This window comes from Tamandua tetradactyla, chromosome 13 (genome assembly GCF_023851605.1).
Source record: "Tamandua tetradactyla isolate mTamTet1 chromosome 13, mTamTet1.pri, whole genome shotgun sequence".
Lineage (NCBI taxonomy): Eukaryota > Metazoa > Chordata > Mammalia > Pilosa > Myrmecophagidae > Tamandua > Tamandua tetradactyla.
Window position 1 is genome coordinate 5,440,756 of NC_135339.1, and position 16,569 is coordinate 5,457,324.

The following is a 16,569-nucleotide window of genomic DNA, read 5'->3' on the forward strand; positions in this document are numbered from 1 at the left end:
GACTTCCAAGCAATGAATATGTTCAATTAAAATTTCATGTTCACAACATCCAGGGGTGAAAGTTTCCCTGGCAACATCTGAGAGGATTCCAGGGACGAATCCAGACCTGGCATCATGGGATCAACAATTACATCCTGATCAAAATGGGGGAAAGAAGCATAATTAGTAAAGTATCAGTGGCAGAGAGAGTTCAAATAGGGTCAAGAGAGGCTACTCTGGAGGTTGCTCCTACACAAGCTTCAGGTAGACTTGCTACTTGTCATAACCTGCCAACCTCCAACCATGACCATTCCAGCCAATCCTAAAGAACACCTAGGGCAATCTATAAGATTCCACAAGGGTTCCAGGCACAAGAATAACTTGCCAGAAACCTACAACCTCCAGATAAATCCTGGTCCTGGTCCAGGTAAGTCCTGAAACCTAGTCCCGCCTCTCCCAGAACATCACATAGTTCCATGTCCCTACCCCATATTAGTGACAGACCCTTCCAATAGCAAAAATTGAGAACTGCCATAGCCTAAACAATCACAAAGAGAGGTATGGAAAGATCAAAGGTGATGGCGGAATTATACATAGAAGACAGGACCTAACAAATGAATATGAAGGCTGAATCATTAAATTGATATCTCTTTTAGTCTCCAGTATTTTAGAGCAGCTAGAAGTAAAAACCTAAAATTGTGAAATTGTAACCCATGTCAAAGTCTGAAATAGATTCTAGAACTAATTGTGGCGCTGTGCTTTGAAATTTATAGCTTCTTTTGTATATATGTTATTGTTGACAAAAAAGAAGGGAAAAAAAAGTTGATGTGATGATAAAAAAGCACTTAAGCCCTCTAGCCTCCTATATTCTGGAGAGCTAAAAGGAAAAATATGAGAGGATTGTATAGTAGCCCACGACAAACTGTGGGATCTATACTGTAACCACTTTTTGAAGAGTGCTTTGAAAGCTATAGCTTTCTTATTTCTTTGCTTTGTTATACTAAACAAAAAAAGTTAAAAAAAAAAAAAAATCCCCAATTGCCTTGCATAGGTCTGAATGTACTACATGTGCTTATATTTGAATAAAAAGGAAGTATGCCTTAAAAAAAAAATCTCATGTTCACATGGTGGTGATGGTTAAACAACACTATAAATGTACTTGATGCCACTGAATTTTACACTTAAAAATGGTTAAAATGGCACATTTTATGTTTATGTATATGTGTGTACATATATATATAATTGCAATAAAAAATTTTAAAAAATCATATGCTCAAGGACTGATAGTATTTGGCAGTACCTATTGAGGTGAAGAGACATTTTCAAAAATAAAATATGTAAAATCTCACTATATATAATTAGATGAACATTTGCAAATAATTTTGATGAAAGGAAACACTAAGTTTGAACCTTAAAGAAGGGAAATATTATCCCCACCACCACCCCCTATGACAGTAACTTCATTCTCCTCATAAGCAGACCTGTATTACCAAAAAAAAAAAAAACAAACAAAAAAAACACTCAGTTGGTATTCATATGTTTGCAGTTTTGGCAATAAAGTTTTAAGGAAATTCATTTTTTCTCTTCTTATATGCATACCTATATCATATCCTTGATTTTGTATCAAGGCCCACAAAATCTAAAATATTTATTCACTATTTTGTAGGAAAAAGTCTGCTGGCCCCTGTTCTGGAATATCAGTGAGAAAAGTATTCTTCAAATGATGACCAAATGAAGTTTTCTACTTCCCTTTGTCATCCACCTAGCCCTTTTCCTTATTTTTGAATACTGGGGCCGATTTTGGTGGGTTTATGAAAAGGAAGAGAAAAAAATTTTTTAAAAATTATCTTAAGAGGAACAGTACAATTTTAATTGAAATTCATGGTGACATTTTGACTATGTCTTAAACACAAATACAAGTTAACTGAGGAAAAACCGGGATAAAAAGAGGAAATAACATTTCAGGCAAAGAGAAAAAGAAGTGCAAAAACACGGCACAGTGAAAAGACTTGGAAAACCAGTAATGACTTTTTAAAAGTCATTGCATGTTAAGCTAAGAAACTTACAATTTATCCTTTAGGAAATGAGAGCCAAAAGAGGATGTTAAGCAAATTTGTTCTTAGGAAAAAAAGCCAAACAGTGAACAAGCACATGGAGAGACTGATGTGAATAAATTCTAAGACTCATAATGGCTTAAGTGAGAGAAAGTAGACTAAAGTTGTAGATCTCACTGATCCCTCTTCTCTACTTCTTTATGTTTAACCCATTTTTGCAGTGTTAACCAAACCTGGAGGGGTTATTTCCAACTAGCAATACCCAGTGGTCACAATTCTACTCCCTGGGGCCACAAAAAAAAAAAAAAAAAAAAAAAATGGGTATGGTCTCTTTTCCACCTAACAATCTGTGATAAGCAATGTTCTAAAATGGGGCCCAAAGATTCCTGGCCCTAAATAATCTCCTCCCCTTGAGTGCAGGCAGGATCTGTGACTTGTTTTCAGCCAAGAAGTTCTGTATAAAGGTAAACTGATTTTGCAGATATTGTTAAGGTTGCAAATCAGTTGATTCTGTGTTAATTAAATGGGAGATTAACCTAGAGGGGCCTGACTTAATTAGGTGAAGGCCTTAAGAAGACAGACTGGATCTGTTGAAGTAGACTCTCTACCTCTTTTGCAGGCTTCATGAAGTAAGCAGACATACTGGAGAAGCACTCATAGCAAGGAGGTAAAAAGTAAGGGCAATCTCTAACCAACAGCAAGCAAAAAGCTGGGGCCCACCATGATAAAGTAACATGGAAATGAATCCCACCTTGAAGGCAGATTCTTCCCTGATGAGCCTCCAGATAAGAATGCAGCCAACTGGGCAGGCCATGATGGCTCTGTCTCACCTGCCATGTTGGAGACCCGGGTTTGATTCCTGGTGCCTGTCCATGCAAAAAAAAGAATGCAGCCAGCCTTCTGAGACCCTAGACTCCTGACGCTCAGGAACTGTTCTCTAGAGTACAAGCTGTTTGTTTCTATGAATGGTTTACTTCTTATGGGATTAGATTTAGTGACCTGTAATGTCTTTCCTCCTTTCATCTGCTTAGAAAATTTCTTCTCCTTCTTTAAGGTCACTGCCGCTCAGTAGTTGGCCCTAATTCCCTGCCACTCAGGCAAAATGAAGTCCCTCTCATGTATTTCCCCAGAGATGGTGGGCATCTTTTTATAGCAATTGCCAACATTATATCATAGCTACTACTTATAACAGAAGCAATTGCCAACATTTTATCATAGCTACTACTTATACAGATCACAAGCTCTATTAAGGTAGGAACAATCATCTTTATAATCCCAGCACTATAATGGTTTAGTAAATGTTTATTGGCTTTAAGTGAAAGCACATCACAGTAAGTGAGAGAAATATATTAAGTCAAAGTGCAGAGAAACATATTTCCTGATTATTTTTATTGCCTATTTATATAATGTGCTAGTTTGAAACTGTTCTATACCCCAGAAAAGCTATGCTTTTTTAATCTTGATTGAATACTACTGGGTGGGATTTTTAATTAAGTTTTTTATATGGAGATGTGACCCACCCAATTGTGGGTGGGACCTTTTGATTAGGGTGTTTCCACAGAGATGTGTCTCTACCCATACAAGGTGGGTCTTAATCCATCTACTGGAGTCCTTTAACAGGGAACCATTTTAGAAAAAGTTTCAGAGCTGACACAGACAAGAGACATTTGGAGATGCAAAACAAAAATGCCCCCAAGGAAGGCTTTTGAAACAAGAAGCCACTGGGACAGAAAACGAGCAGAGGTTGCCAAGTGCCTTCCAGTTGACAGAAAAACCCCGAACTTCATCGGCCCTTTCTTGAGTCAAGGTATCTTTATCTGGATGCCTTAGTTTGGACATTTTTATGACCTTAGAATTGTAACCTTGTGACTTAATAAATTCCCTTTATAAAAGCCATTCCATTTCTGGTACACTGCACTTCCGGCACATTAATAATACATCTTTAGAATTTTTTCCTTGACTTTAGAAATGATACAATCACCCCCTGCCCTATTTTTATAGCTTAGGAAAGCAAGGCCATAGTAAAGAAATGTGTCCACCTCTGAACAGCAAGTGAATTTTGAAGAACATATTCCAACTTTAGGTTCAACTCTTTCAATGTTATGCCAAAATTGTATAGTAACACTATTATTACAAGAGCCTATAATCTAATAGGCATTTTAGAATTAAAAAAAAAGCAATAAAAACAAATCTTTTTATAACCTAGATAGGTAGAAAAAATCCTTCCCCATAAACAAATTTCAGTATCAATTATAAGAAGGACAAAGCCAGAACTATATATTTTGGGAGCGGTGCAATGGTGGCTCAGTGGCAGATTTCTCACTTGCCATGCCGGATACCCAGGTTTGATTCCAAGTGCCTGCCCATGCAAAAAAAAAAAAAAATGATATATTTTGGGGAAAGTGGGAGGGAAATATGAAATTTAGTTGGTCTTCTGAATATACTAAGATTTTGACAAGGTAAACATAAAGTATAGATTATAACATAATGTCCTTTTTCTAATGACACATGTGAATGAAAATTTATTTACCTTAAAGATTCAGATAACGGTGTTAAAGTGCCATCTCCCCTATCTACTACACGAAAAAAATTCAATTGATCTCCTTCTCGGTATACCAAAAACGTAACTTGCTTGTTGCAGGAGGTCTTTTCCCAGATCTCGTCTCTACTGGAATCAATATATTCAGCCATCTCCCTAAGCGGATCTTCCACGGGAACTACAAATAGAAAAACTGATGAACAAGCTTTCAATTTATATCATCTTTTATGCATCATGGTACAGTGAAAGGACATAATATGCTGAATACAATAATGCAATAATATTCTTCAAATAAGTTTCTGATCTTTTCATAGTTAATATACCTTCTCCTATGTTGTATTAATATGAAAGTAACAGAAAGCATTATTGTTTTATTTCCAAAAATAGGGCTTATCCAAACATGAGTTCTTTCCTGTTCCACTAGAATCTGTATATCTGCTGATTCTATGACATTATTATCTATAAGTATTTTCATTCATTGTACGCATTCTGCTTCCTTTTACTTTCTAATATTGGTTCCAACAATATCAGAGGCAGTATATAGCTTCCCACATACATCAGACTTTAAAACACATACACACCACTGTGAGACGTATGTAAGAAATTAGAAGCAGATAAGCCCCCTTTTTTTTTCTGGTTTTATATAAAGACTGGTTTTTCCTAGAACTGTTCCTTCACACGAAGTTAGGCAATTAAAAGTACACAATAACTCAGAACACAAGGGGGCCCACTTAGTGTATTAGAACTGCAAAATATGAAATGGTTATGTTGCTTTCTGAAAGCTCCCACCCAGGACCCCTAACTCACGCGCGTGTGTGTGTGTGTCTGTGTGGGTAGGTGTGTGTGTGTGTGTGTGTGTGTGTTTGTGTGATGCTATATATTGAAGCTTGCAGAAGGTCCGCAGACTGACTGGGTGACTCCAAAGTCCCATCCAACTGGTAGGCTCCAGTGGCCCAGAGTTGTCCTCGGGTTTGAATGATACTGAAGCCATTGCTGCTGTGGTAGCTCTAGCCCACAGTAGTCAGAGATTCTGCTCTTGTGGGGGGAATGGACCTCAAGAGATCTTTGGCTTATAGGGTGAATGTTCTGCAAGTCTCCTGAATCTCAGATTTGGGAGTCTAAATAACATTTATAGCAAAAATGAGCTTTCTCCCAAAGACATTCTCATGTTCCTCTCCTTGTTTTTTAAAAGCAGCAACAATTTCTCAAGCTGTATAACATTCATTTAAGTAACTTATTTACTAATCAATATCCTTTTTTTTTTAAATAAAAAAAGTTGTAGCAATGGGAAAATATTAAGCTCTGAAAGTAATGAGGTACATATTCCCATATCCTAAATTCAACACTACTACTACTAATAAAATCTTGAGAGAGAAAACAAAATCCTTAGAAATATAGCCCAAAAGAATTTTCAAACAAGTTCTTGTTATTTTCAAGTTAATGCTACACTTTCCACATTAAATTAATGAGAAATAAAAACTGTGATAACCAAGTTTTTGGATGTTCCCACTGCCAAAAGAAAAGGCTTTGGCAAAGCCTTTCTTATACAAGAGAGCACACAAAACACTGAATATATAGTTTAGGGTAAAATTTAGTTTTAGAAAGGAAAGCCTTTTCTAAGGTTTCTGATAATGGTTATTTCAAGAACAAATTTAAAAGCTAAATATTGATCACTGAAACTCACATCATAAAACTGATTTCTAAACCATAATTTTCAAATAATGAATAAATGATAAAGATATGGTTTCTCAAATATAACACTAAATCTAAACACAATTTTTTTGCAGCTTTCAAAGAAGATGAGCAAAAGCAAGCTCATAGTTTTAAAAAAGCTGATTCAATAAAAGCAAATAAATAATACAATAAAAGAAAATTCATCCATCTAAACAAGCACTAACTAATGATTTTTCAATTTGCAAAACAAGGAATAAAAAGTTGTAGGGACAAAAATTATGGCTAGGAGAATGAGCTGAGACTCAGCATCAAGGGATTGAAAAAACCTTCTCAACCAAAAGGGGGAAGAGTGAAATGAGACAAAGTGTCAATGGCTGAGAGATTGCAAACAGAGTTGAGAGGTTATCCTGGAGGTTATTCTTACGCATTAAGTAGATATCACCTTGTTAGTCAAGATGTAATGGAGAGGCTGGAGGGAAATGCCTGAAAATGTAGAGCTGTGTTCCAGTAGCCATGTTCCTTGATGATGATTGTATAATGATACAGCTTTCACAGTGTGACTGTGTGATTGTGAAAACCTTGTATCTGATGCTTCTTTCATCTACCTTGTCAACAGACGAGTAGAACATATGGAATAAAAATAAATAATAGGGGAAACAAATGTTAAAATAAATTAGTTTGAAATGCTAGTGATCAATGAAAGGGAGGGTTAAGGGGTATGCTATGTATAATTTTTTTCTTTTTCTGTTTTCGTTTTCTTTCTTTTTCTAAATAGAAGCAAATGTTCCAAGAAATGATCATGATGACTATGCAACTATGTGATGATATTGTGAATTACTGATTATATATGTAGAATGGAATGATCAAAATAGGAATGTTTGCGTTTATTTGGGTTTTTTTTGGTATTTAAAAAAATAAAAGAAAAAAAATTATGGCTAGGAAATCTTCAACTACCAGAAGATAGGGATGATTTTAATTTTCATTAAAAAAAAAAGTAGAAGTTAAAAAAAAGCAGCAGCAGCAGGAGTCACCACCATCTATATGTTTAAGTATTTGGGCTCCTTCTCATAAATATATAAAAGAACTTTAGTCACTGTCCGAAAATCAGATATTCTGAGTAAATACTCTGGCTTCAGGAAAGTACTATAAACAAATAACAAAATTCTAACACAATGTAATTAACATGTCATTAATTAATTAACACTAAATAATTCATTCTAAAGGTTCTTACACTACTCTCAGAGTCATTACTATAAAACATTACCTTATGCCATCAAGGACAATCTCATAAAAGACAAATTAACAGAAGGTCCCTAATATCAGGAATGTCAGTTAATCAGCCTTAACATTTATCACTTTTGATTTCTGAAACTTAGACAAAACAGTTCAACAGCCAAGTTGCATATCTCACAAGATCCTCTTGAGGCAGCTAGGAAAAGGATAGTTATAAACATATTTTCTAACCAAAATAATGAAGCATAGAGGCATAATTTGACTTGCTGGGAATAAGTCAGTAATTAAATTTAAGTGTTCTGGGTTACGGAAGGATTAAGCAAATCTGGAAACTATCCCCAAAATGAGGCCTGCAGATCATGACTCTGAGCAGTACAAGGCTTCTTGTGTTTGGTTTGGATTCATGTTGCATGTGAGTAACCCAGCTCTTCACACAGTTAGAGCCTTCTTGTCAACCAGGTCACGGCTCAAATGTCATCTGCTCCAAGGACCCTTCCACAATCATACTCCCAACTTGCATAGATGCTATCACATCACCCTGTTTTCTCCATAGCCCTAAGACTACTTGAAATCACATCATTTCTCTACATATTTATATAGTTAGTCAGCATCCTAAAAGTAGGGGCTTAGTTTCCCATATTTATCACACTTCAGATGCTCAATTTATATTTGTAGAATGAATGAATGGACTTCCCAGAGGCTACCCACAATCCGAGAAAGGATACAAAAGGGCCAGGATAATATCTATCATAAGCCAGGAAGACAGACATCTCTGGAATTTGCCATAACAATCACTATCCCAGGAGATGAACACTCAATGGATTAAAAAAGCAACAAGATTGATATGAACACAACCTGAACACAATGATAACAACATCATATTTATACTATATGATCCCATTTCCCTTCCTTATATTGGTGAGGCTTATTTTTAAATCTCCTTGGACTGAGTCAGGAATCACAAATTTTTCTGGAATATATTTTAGAGCTCCAGCCTATGCATTTAGGCTTTAAAGAACAAAATACCTAGAGAAAATAAATGTGATTGTTCTAAGATCTAGCAGAGAAAGAATGTGACTAAAACCTGAAGCTACACAATGCTAGTTTGCTTGAATATCATTGTCATATTGCTTTAATATGCATCATTACAATATATGCCTACCTCTTCTAGTATTTATAGGTCCACCACGCATAGTCAATACCAGCTTCAAGGTACAACCTTCTGAAATGCTGTAAGTAGTTAATACAAAAATAAACCATAATCATCAAAATGCATTCAGAGTTAAATATACATAATAATCTGCTGGCTTCTCAGGCAAAGTCCCCACCCTCTAAAATATAAAAGAAGATGCAGCAATGTAGTGAATAAATAAAAAATGTTAACTAATTTACCTGTACAAATAATGAAAATGTGAAAAAACTCTCATAAGACTTAAATGTGACTTAAAATCCCAGAATCAAAGCACTGGAAAGAATGTTTGTAATCATGTGGTTTAATCTCTTCATTTTACATATTAAGGAAAGAGAGGTCCAAAGAAGAAAAGAGGCTTGCACAAGACTCAACATGTTAGAAAATGGCAGAGCCAAGTCTACAAGGTCTCTTGACTCCTAGTAGTCTTCCATCTACTCCACATTGCCTCTTACCACTTTGCTCTTTTATTAAGAAAAGAATGATACGTTATGTGAGAGAAGGGAGAAAGATAAATGGTCAGAAAAGATGATGTTTGCATTCATTAGTATATATAGTAACAGAAGGAATGTTTAACGAAAAATCAAAGTCTTGGTGGAGAGCAATTCCATCTGATCTAAAACTCTTTGTGAAAATGGAAAGAAAAGGAACTTAGGAATAAACAGGTCAATATTCAAAGAAAGAAGATAGAGCAAATAAGGCAAGAAGATAAGAATAGGAAGAGTTTACAAGGCAGAGGACAAATAGCTTGGTGTGATAAATGAAGGGTAAAACAAAGTATAAGATGACAAAAATAGGTTATCTGGGTGTCCAGGCAACGAATGTTAAAGTTGAGGATGTATACTGAAAGGACCAGAGAGCTATTCAGAGTAAGAAGAAACATCACCCAAACACTCAGAAGGAAAAATAGTGGGTATTTGGAGTTGTGATTTACAATAATCAGAGTCTATAAAACAACTAATATGCAATTACACTCACTTGTAATCATTCAAGCAATAATCATCTTCAAGTTCCATGTTATTCCAAATTAAGTGCTGCTGACAGATGGGAATACCTTGGGGGGAAGGTTATAAGAAAAAGGTGTTAAAAAGTTCAATAGCTTCTCTAAGAGAGTACAATACAAACACTAACAAACATTTCTAAATTGGATGCTAGGTGCTCAGATTTACAAAATCAGAGGTAGAAAGTATGGCCAAAAGTAGATATAGTCCAATCCACTCACTTAAGAAGCACTGATGCTTAGAGCAGTATGTTTCAATAACTTTCTGACTCTGAAACAAAGTAAAGATTAGAGAGCTCTTTAAAGGACAAGATATGAATCGGCTCTGAAGACAAAAATTTAAGATCTAGAAGATAGTTCTAAATGCCACAAATGTGGTCTTCACTCAGTTACATTCAGTGTTGAAGATATATTATGGACAATGATTAAAGCTAAAAACAGTCTCTTTATGTTTCTGTGATGTTACATCTCTAAAATGGGGATAATATTGGTGCCTACTTTGCAAAGCTGGTGTTGGGGTTAAATTTATAACGTAGGTCAAGTATTTAGAACAATTAAAGTATGAAAGTAGATATTAAAGTAATAAAAGCTAACAGCTGTTACTGTTATTATTATTTTAGTCAGCTTATTTTATGGTATAAGAAATAGCAATTTGAGAAGGCGATATGTGAAACATTTCCCTAATTATCACTATTCATATACAATGTTCACTCTTAGGCTACTGTTATCCTATTATTTTCTCTGGGCATTCAAATGAGCAGTTTGTCTCCCCAAAAAAGTTTAATTATGTAAGAGTATAGGATCTGCCTATGTTCCTTTAACATCACAGAAACATAAACAGACTGTATATTTGCTGATTCTATGACATTATTATCTATAAGTATTTTCATTCATTGTACACCTTCTGCTTCCTATTATTTCCTAATATTGGTTCCAACAATATCAGAGGCAATATATAACTTCCCACATTCATGAGATTTTAAAAAACATACACACCACTGAGATACATATGTAAGAAATTAGAAGCAGATAAGCCCCTTTTTTCTTTCTGGTTTTATATAAAGGCTGGTTCTTCCTAGAGCTGTTCCTGCACATGAAGTTAGGCAATTAAAAATACACAATGACTCAAAACACAAGGGGGCCCATTTAGTGTATTAGAATTGCAAAATATGAAATGGTTATGTTGCTCTCCGAAAGCTTCCACCCAGGACCTCTAACATGTATATGTGTGTGCGTGTGTGTGTGTGAGATGCTATATATTGATGTATGTGTAATGCTATATTGACATATCCAGTCAAAGCTTGCACAGTCTGACTGGGTGACTCCAAAGTCCCAACCAACTGGTAGGCTCCAGTGGCCCAGAGTTGTCCTCAGGTTTGAATGATACTGGAGCCATTACTGCTGTGGTAGCTCTAGCCCATAGCAGCCTCAGATTCTGCTCTTGTGGGGAGAACGGACCTCAAGAGATCCTTGGCTTATAGGGTGAATGTTCTACAAGTCTCCTGAAGCACAGAGAGATTAAGTGACACACAGTTGAGTATATGGTGGATCAGAAAGATGAAGACCCAGCAGGCTGACTCCAGAGCCTGCTCTCTCAACCTTTATATTAATCATTCTACAAAATCAGCCTCTACAAAGTGGAAATAGATGTCTGGGAGGGAACGTTTCAGTGGTATTGGCTGTTAGCAAACCTGAATGTATAATATGTGTTCATCAGATGTTATAAAGACCACTATAGAATACAGAGGGTGAGGGAGCAGATAAATACACATCTCCTGAATGGAAGTCTAAACCTTTTTCCTTCCAGCTAAAAGAAAATGCCAGTTTAAAGCTGGAAATCATTTCACAGTAAAAGTATTTTCATAATTTAAAAATTTTTAATGTTTCAAGATCATCTTTTCAATCTAAATTCTGACTTTCCTAGCATAACTAAATAAAGCAATTGGGGCAGTAACATTATATTCAATCAATATTATATAGTAATATTTTTGTAATGGAACTTATAGCACTAGAGTGAACAGCCAATAACAACATAACTTAAACATAACTCCATAATCATTTTTCATACTCTTAACCAGCATTTAGTAGCTAACAAAAACAGAAGGTTGGCATGTATCCAAAGGGAAGCATCCAAGACCAAGTTGTGATCTGACAGTCATTTGAGCTGCTGGATGACTTTCAGAAAGTCCTTATCTCTTTGAGTTCTAATTTATTTTCTTGCTCATTAAAAATTATTAAGTTTCATTCTACCACTATCACATTTAGAATTTCAAGTATATAAAGCAAACTAATTTTCCTATAAAGTATCTAAGGGTACCATGTTTTGCTTTAAAACTTCAGCTCTTCTTTCCTGCACAACTAAATCCAGAAAAATTAATTGCTATAAAATAAGCACGGCTCTCCTCAAGCGGAATACACATATATAAATACCTATTCAACACTTTAAGCCCCTTTTAAAATGTAACTATTTGCTTCTTAGAAGAAAAATAATAGTCACTAATGAAAAAATAGTTGACAAAGGACTATATGAAAGAAAATGAAAACTACAGGTAATCTTACCTTTGGTAGAAACTATTCCTAACATTTTTGGAATATAGCCTTAAAATTTTCTTTTAGTAAAATAGAAACACACATTGTGAGATGACTTATAAACTGTTCTTCCTACTTAACATATTGTGTAAATTTTTTCATGTCAATAAATAAAAATATACATTGTAGTTAATGGCAAGATGGTACTCCAATATACTTTTCTGTCATAATTTACTCACAAAATCCACTACTAAGAGATATTTCTCACTATTATAAACAGAGCTGTGATATATGTATGTACATGTGTTTGGGTATATATAATGGATCAAACAATTCTCTTTAGTCTTAGAGTTTTCAGAGAGATAAATGTGTGGGGCATGCACATAAACATTTTTGAGAATATGTTCACATTTGTAAATAATATAAATCATAAAAGTAGAACCAAGAGGACATCTAGGGAGCAAAAACACAATGGTGAAAGGAAAGAATTATGGGAAGATGGCAGAATAGAAAACTTGAGGAATTAGTTCTTCCACCAAAACAATTATTGAACTGGTAGGAGCTATCTGAATCAACTCTTTTGAAACTCTGGGTTCTAGTAGAACATTGTGCTGCACCCAGGGAGGAGCAGGTGAAAGAAACTGGTAAACTGTGATGAAGACCGATAAGTTTCCCCCTTTCTGCAGCAGCCAAGATCCCTCATTCTTTAACTCATCACCAGCAGTTCCTGGCACAGCTTGCTAATGCCAAGGTGGGATATAAAGACCTAGATCTCCAAACCCCAGGGGAGTATAGTCTTCTGGCTGATCACTGCTTTTGATTAGCTACTTCAGATTACTAAGGGTCAACTCTGAGGGCTGCCACTTTTCCAACCCCTCTCAGACAAAGGTGGGAAAGGAAACCTAAAGACAGTACTTTTCCTCAAACTATGGAAAACAGTTAAAGGGCTGCACTAACCAGGCAAATGCTTGAACCAAGAAATGCACCTTCAAAAGCCAAAGACACTTTGGCACCCTTGTTGGTCCCTCTCCCAACCCCTCCACAAAGCAGGGTGGAGTCAACTTGTGCTTCCAATGTGGGTCCCTGACCACACTGCAGGTGTGAAGTGGCCTCGGTGCACATTCTGGGGTGCATGTATTCAGGACCAAAATATTGGGTGGAAGTCTTAGAGACGGAGTTGGGAAGGTATCTCTCTGTCTCACCCATCCAAAGTCTGTTCCTGAGAGCAGAGAAGTGGCTTGCAAACAGCTGGGAAAGTATGAGGAACACATAAGTGGAAGTGGCCTGGGGCAAAAGACAACATGCATCAAGTACAAAAAAGTGCACACAACACAGGGTGAAAATCTATTTCAAAGTGAGTAGAGGGGTGTTCACTGGAATTCCTGTAAACAGTAAATGGGGGAATTCCTAAGGCCACTAGTAAACAAAATCGCAGCAAAAGACGCAGGCTCCATGGTGCCACAGAAGCTTGGCTAAAACAGAAAGGACCCTGAAATTTACATGTGTTCAGGCTGATCTTCAAGAGAGGTGAGCTAAGCCAAAGCAGGGACAATTTGCAAAGAGAATCAAAGGAAATTTTTGCTTTGTTTTGTTTTTTTTTATTAGATCCTGGCATTCAAGAAAATCTCTATCATAACACTAACTGGATATAAATTTAAGAAAAAGCCCAGGGACTAAATCCCAGAATTAACACTTTAAAATGTTAAAATGTACAGAGTGCAACAAAAAATTACAAGACTAATGAAAGATAAAATAAATTATAGACATCCAAAACAAGATAAAAATCCAGAAACCATCAATGAAGAGGACTAGATTTTTGAATTACCAGAAAATCAAAAAAAGTCCTTAATATGCTCTAGGACATAAGGAAAACATGGAAAGGGAACTAAAGTATAAGAGGAAAACAATGAATGAACAATACAGGAATTTCTTTGAGATCATCAGCAGGAACCACACAGCCAGCAATATTGGGGTTGAAAAACAAGATTAATGAAAAGAAAAATTTCTTAGATAATTTCAAAAGGTGGGAGAAGAAAGGATCAGTGCTTACAAACACAAGACAATTGAAGTGCTTCAGGCTGAAGAGCAAAAAGAACAAAGACTAAAAAATATCAAACAGAGCCATAGAGACCTGTGGGACACCATCAAGTGTAACACTCTATGCATAATTGGGAATCCCAGAGAGAGAAGAGAGAGAGAGGAAGAGACAGAAGAACTATTCAAATAAATACTAATGGCAGAAAACTTCCCAAATTTAACAAAAAAGCATGAATATGTACACTCAGGAAACCCAACGAAATCCAAACCAGATAAATTCAAAGAGAAGCATTATCAGATACATAGTAATTAAACTATCTAAGGCCAAGGACAAAAAGAGAGTTCGGGAAAATAGTGAGAGAAAAGCAACAAGTTATGTACAAAGGAATTCCACCATGATTAAGTACTGATTTCTTATCAGAAACCATGGGGGCAAGTAGGCAGTGGTAGGAAATATTTAAAGTGCTGAAAGAAAACAATTGCCAATTTAATATTTAGTGAGACTTTCTTTCAAAAATGAGGAAGAGATAAAGACATTTCCAGAGAAATGCTAAGGGATTTCATTACCACTAGACCTAACCTAAAAGTGAGTTCTTCAGACTGACAGTAAAGGACATTAGATGCACAAGATAAACTTGACAAATTCACCCTATCACGTACTGAAAAAACTTTCAATTACAAAGGACAAGGAAAGAGCACTGAAAGCCATAAGAAAAAGGCAACATATTATAAACTAGGGAGTCCTAATTAGATTAAGTGCTAATTCCTCATCAGAAAACATGGAGGTACATTCTGGAGGAGCTAGAAGTAAAAATATGAGATGATGGTATGATATTCCATAACAAACTCTGTGATCTGTCCTGTAACTACTTGTTGAAGAGTGCTTTGAAAACCATTGCTTTTTTCTTTCTTTGCTTTGTACATATATTGTCCAATAAGAAAAAGTTAAAAAATAAAAAACCATGGAGGCAAGGAGGCAACAGGTTGAAATATAGTACTGAAAGAAAATGGATGGAAGCAACTCTAATATTCATCGACTGATGAATGGCTAAACAAAATGTGGTATTCCATATGAAGAAACATTATTCAGTCACAGAAAGGAATGAAGTCCTGATACATGCTACAACATGATCGACCTTGAAGACATAACATTGCATAAAACAGCCAGATGCAAAAGAATAAATATAAATTCTCATTCATATGACATAACTAGAATATGCAAATTCATAAGGTCAGAAACTAGAATACATGCTTACCAGGGGCCAGGGTAGGGGTAGGGAATGGGTTTAAATGGTACCGAATTTCTGTTTGGGTGATGGAAAATTTTCAGTAATGGAAGGTGGTGATGGTGGTAAGACCTGAATATAATTAATACCACTAAGTTGTATATTTGAAAGTGATAAAAATAGGAATTTTAGGTTGTATATATGTTATCAGAATGAAAATTTTGAAAAAAATAGAACTATATAACAGAATGATAGCTAATATAAACTACAGATTATAATAGTACAATTATAATAATATTGTTCCACCAACTGTAACACAGGTATCACACTAATGCATATTGTTACCCATACAGAAAACTGCATATGTGATAAGTGTGTAGTTTCTGTATAATACTTCTGTAAACCAACAACTTCTCTAATAAATTCAATTAAGGAAAGTTTGAACCAATATTTTATATCTAGCCATGTGTCCTGCAAACAACAAACCTACTGCATTAGTTTCCTACTACTGCTATAACAAACTACTACAAACTTACTAGCTTAAACCCATAGTTTTATTATCTTAAAAATCTAGAGATCAAAAGTCTGAAATTGGTCTCACTGGGCTAAAATCAAGGAGCCAGCAGGTTTACATCCCTTCGGGAAGTTCTAGGGGAAATTCTCTTCTTGGTCTTTTCTAAATTTTAGAGAATGCCTGTATTCCTTGGCTTGTAGCTTATTGCTAGATCTTCAAATCCAGCAGAATGGCATCTTCAAATATGTATCTGACACTGACTCTTCTACCTCTCTCTTCCATCTATAAGTACCCATGAGTCCACCCAGATAATCCAGTACAATCTCCCCAATTTAAGGGTAAGTGATTGTCAATTTTTATTTCCATCTGCAGCTTTAATTGACCTCTAGCTATATTAACCTTACACATTCACAGGTTCTGGGGACAAAAGACATAGACATCTCTGGGGCCAGTATCCTGTCTACCACAGCTACTGAAACAGTTATCACATTATGAAATTTTACAAGAGAATTCTATACCTGGGAGCTTATCTTGAAGAATCTAATATGGGATGAAATTCATCCAACCAAGATATGATAGGGAAATCTTCAGCGAA

General features: G+C 35.6%; 1 protein-coding gene across 5 annotated transcripts in view; it reads right to left on the bottom strand.

Moving 5' to 3' along the window:
- Positions 1 to 16,569, bottom strand: part of ZFAND4 (zinc finger AN1-type containing 4) — a 90,906-nt gene that overhangs the window by 45,860 nt on the left and 28,477 nt on the right. For 4 of the 5 annotated variants that reach the window (XR_013161348.1, XM_077124590.1, XM_077124593.1 and 1 more), the window contains exons 3-5: positions 9,647 to 9,722; positions 8,642 to 8,709; positions 4,564 to 4,750 (exon numbers count right to left, since the gene is read on the bottom strand). Coding sequence is in view for 4 of the 5 variants with exons in the window: in XM_077124590.1 (XP_076980705.1) it covers positions 4,564 to 4,750; positions 8,642 to 8,709; positions 9,647 to 9,722 (331 nt within the window). In the remaining variant the exon portion in view is untranslated. The remainder of the gene's footprint in view (positions 1 to 4,563; positions 4,751 to 8,641; positions 8,710 to 9,646; positions 9,723 to 16,569) is intronic. The other variant, XM_077124591.1, reaches the window with a different exon arrangement.